The sequence below is a fragment of the Emiliania huxleyi genome, assembly GCF_000372725.1.
Source record: "Emiliania huxleyi CCMP1516 unplaced genomic scaffold EMIHUscaffold_96, whole genome shotgun sequence".
NCBI lineage: Eukaryota > Haptophyta > Isochrysidales > Noelaerhabdaceae > Emiliania > Emiliania huxleyi.
In genome coordinates this window covers 185,431-188,576 of record NW_005194878.1, presented here as the reverse complement: position 1 = coordinate 188,576, position 3,146 = coordinate 185,431, and the positions used below count along the sequence as shown (strand labels likewise).

Below are 3,146 nucleotides of genomic sequence, written 5' to 3'. Positions count from 1 at the left end.
GAGAATCCACCCCCACCCACCCACCCATCCAAGAGAGGAGGCAGCTGCTTGTGCCTGGCCAAACGCCAACCGGCTCGTGCCTCCCACTGTTGCTGCGTTCTGTGCGGCAAGACTGATCTTCGCCCGAGCCCTCCGTTCGCATGCGCATGGCTAAACCGGTCTCCCATGCGATTTGGGCTCGGTTGAGTCATTGAGACCGCTCAACACTTTAGAGTCCTGCAGCTAGTGGTTCCGCTCGCCGCAGGGCGCACTGTCGTTTCTATTATTAAGCTGTGCGAGGGAGTTTTGTTGTAAAATTCTATTATTGAGTGCTGTAAAATTAGAGCCGAGTCGTGCAAGTCATGGTGCTATCAAAACAACTAGACCCTTTACGGCATTGTGGTGAAATGGATAGGGGACTAGCCGGGGTCGTCCTCCCGATACGTTAGGGGACTAGCGCACTAGCCGTCTTCCACATGGTCCCTCGGGTCCCTGCTGCTCCTAATCTCGTCGTACATCCTCCTACTGTACTGATCTCCGCAACATCAGCCCGGGCAGTGCTCAACTACGATACTAGAGTTACTACCGGTTAGTGTTTTGCCACAGAGTGGGCCATCCATCCGCCATCGCCAAACATGAAATAACTTTAAAACGCCAACATAGAGTCACTCTTGCAGTCTGCAGAGAGTCAGACACAACAGCTCGACGACACACCGAGCGAGAGACTCGCTCCTAGCTGGGGGGAGGCTGAGGGCGCTGGGAAACGTCGAACAGGACACACACGGGCTCGGGGCGTGTGTGTGCAAATACCTCGGCGCGGCCACTCCTCACCTTTGATCCTCACCTGTTGAAAGCCGGTGTCGCCCCGGGCGGGTGGGCCTTCTCGCGGTCCGCGGTGGCAATCTCGGGCCCTCGCATCACCCGGGGCTGGCACTCGCGGGAAAAGTCTTGCACGAGCAGGGGGGCGACCATGCTCTTGAAGTCGGCGAGAGTGCAGACGCCGTCGCTGCTCTCGGCGCAAGCAAGTCGCACCGGCGCGCCTAAGATGAAACAAACGCGCGTCCGGTGCTTTAGTTTCTTTTTTATCTTAGTCGCACCAGCGCGCCGTTCCACAGGACGCGCACGTACCGGCCTATGACAAAACAAACGTGGGCGCGCAAGATTTCTGTTTCGAGGTCCCCGCGGCTCTACTCGGCCGGCCTTCGTCGGCCGCCGCCGGGTCGCCGCCGCTCGCCCAGTGGCAGAGGGGCGTGTCGCTTCTCGACCTAAAAAAGAAATCGGCTGTATTTCTTTTTTTGGGTATGTATTTCTTTTTTAGGGCGTGTCGCTTCTCGACCAGAGCTCCAACGCGAGGCTGGAGCAGAACGGGGGCCAGCCTACGTGAGGTAAGGTCAGGTAAACTTCTCCACACACACACACACACGCCCTTGGGGCAAGGGCCCGGCGGCCCTCGCATCTCCACGTCTGGACGACAGGAGCCGCGCGGCAGAAACACGTGCCAAGTCCAGTGCGCGTGTGGTGAGCGGTGTGTGTGGGGGGGGGGGGGGGCAAGCATGCCCTGTGAAAACCCCCCCATGAGGGCGTGAGATATGGGGAGATATGGGGATATATGAGCAGCATGCGTTGTGAGGACGCCAGCATATGTGCGCGTGAGCACGACGTGTGCGAGGGAGAGTGAATGCGGCGGAAGGCGGCGGAACCACAGTTGAGTCCGCGTCCCCTCGAGCGCATGTGGGGGCCATGGACATGGACCTGGCGAGGAGAGGCACACGCACGCTCTCTCGAGGTCTCTTGCGAGCAGAGCCGCGGCGAGAGGGGTACCCTGGGTGGGCGGGGCCTCTACTCGCCAGGACATGGACATGCGGATGTGGCCCGCTTCTAGGTGCGCCGGCTGCGAAGCGCGGGCTCGTCGTGGCGGCAGACTGCGAGCAGCAGCGGCGTCACGGTCCAGTCGTGGCCAGAGTAGAGGTGGAGCGTCTGGTCCGGCCTATGGGGACATGTCTCGGACATGTCTCGGACCTGTCCTGGACGTGTCCCGAGGTGGACGGGGCAGCAGCTGCCTACGGAGACATGTCTCGGACATGTCTCGGACCTGTCCTGGACGTGTCCTGGACGTGTCCCCGGTGCGACCTCTCGAGCCGCTCGACGAGGAAGCGCAGCATGCGGCCGATTGCGAGCCTGCGGGAGATGGGGGGAGATGGGGGGGAGATGGGGGGGAGATGCGCGCCCGATCGGGACTCGACCCCATGAACAGAGATCACATCTCCCCGTGTTTCCCCCCATTTCGAGCCCTAGAAGCGGAATACGCCCAATCTCTCTCCCCATATCTCCCCCCCCCCCCCCCCATACCTCTGCAACAATCGAGCCCGTGCTGCGCGTCTGGGCCACGAGTTACGGGGAGATGGGAAAATGGGGAGATGCGGGGAGATGTGATACAGGGAGATACGGGGAGATACGGGGAGATACGGGGAGATATGGGGAGATACGGGGAGATGTAGGGAGATGTGGGGAGGTGTGGGGAGATGTGAAGAGATACGGGGAGATATGGGGAGATATGGCGAGATGTTCCGCTTCTAGGGCCGCGCGCCGCACCGCCTCGCGCCTCGTCTCCGCCGGATGTGGCGTGAACTCGGCGCCGCCCTCGAAGACGGTGTGCCTATGGCGAGGTGTCTCGGACATGTCTCGGACATGTCTCGGACATGTCCTGGACGTGTCCCGAGGTGGACGGCGCAGCAGTTGCCTACGGAGACATGTCTCGGACATGTCTCGGACATGTCTCGGACCTGTCCTGCACGTGTCCCGCCCTTGAGCACGGCGTGCATGTTCCGCGCCGCCGCCGTGTCGAGCGAAACTGCCACCTTCGGAGAGAGGTGGAGGAGTCAAGCACGGACACCTCACTACTACTACTAGGAGTCCTGCGCCACGTGCTCCGGCACCGGCTGTATCTCCCCTGATCTCCCCAGATCTCCCCAGATCTCCCCCGCACCTGCGCCACATGCTCCGGCACCGGCTTGCGGCAGGCGACGCGGCACGAGTACCTAGTCCAGGGTGTGAGACTGGACGAGGGCGGTACGCTGTGTGGATCACGCGCGCCCGTCTCGGAAGGCGGTGAGCTCGTGCAATCTCCCCCCCTGCGTTCCCACAGAGATTCCGGAAACGAAAGTGCT

The 3,146-nt window shown here is 61.7% G+C and overlaps 2 protein-coding genes across 2 annotated transcripts in view; one reads left to right on the top strand and one right to left on the bottom strand.

Moving 5' to 3' along the window:
- EMIHUDRAFT_221341 (hypothetical protein) overlaps positions 1–294 on the top strand; it is a gene marked incomplete at both ends in the record, with an annotated part of 1,170 nt that extends 876 nt beyond the window's left edge. Inside the window, one exon of the mRNA XM_005756604.1 lies at positions 245–294. Within this exon, the coding sequence (XP_005756661.1) occupies positions 245–294 (50 nt within the window). The remainder of the gene's footprint in view (positions 1–244) is intronic.
- Positions 295–1,504: 1,210 nt separating this feature from the next.
- EMIHUDRAFT_439233 (hypothetical protein) lies at positions 1,505–3,010 on the bottom strand. The gene is made up of 5 exons (XM_005756603.1): positions 2,966–3,010; positions 2,567–2,837; positions 2,040–2,157; positions 1,718–1,966; positions 1,505–1,521 (listed from the first exon to the last, which is right to left on the bottom strand). Exons 2-4 carry the CDS (start codon positions 2,799–2,801, stop codon positions 1,858–1,860), a joined length of 462 nt encoding a protein of 153 aa, XP_005756660.1. The 5' UTR covers positions 2,802–2,837; positions 2,966–3,010; the 3' UTR covers positions 1,505–1,521; positions 1,718–1,857.
- Between the last annotated feature and the right edge of the window lie 136 nt (positions 3,011–3,146).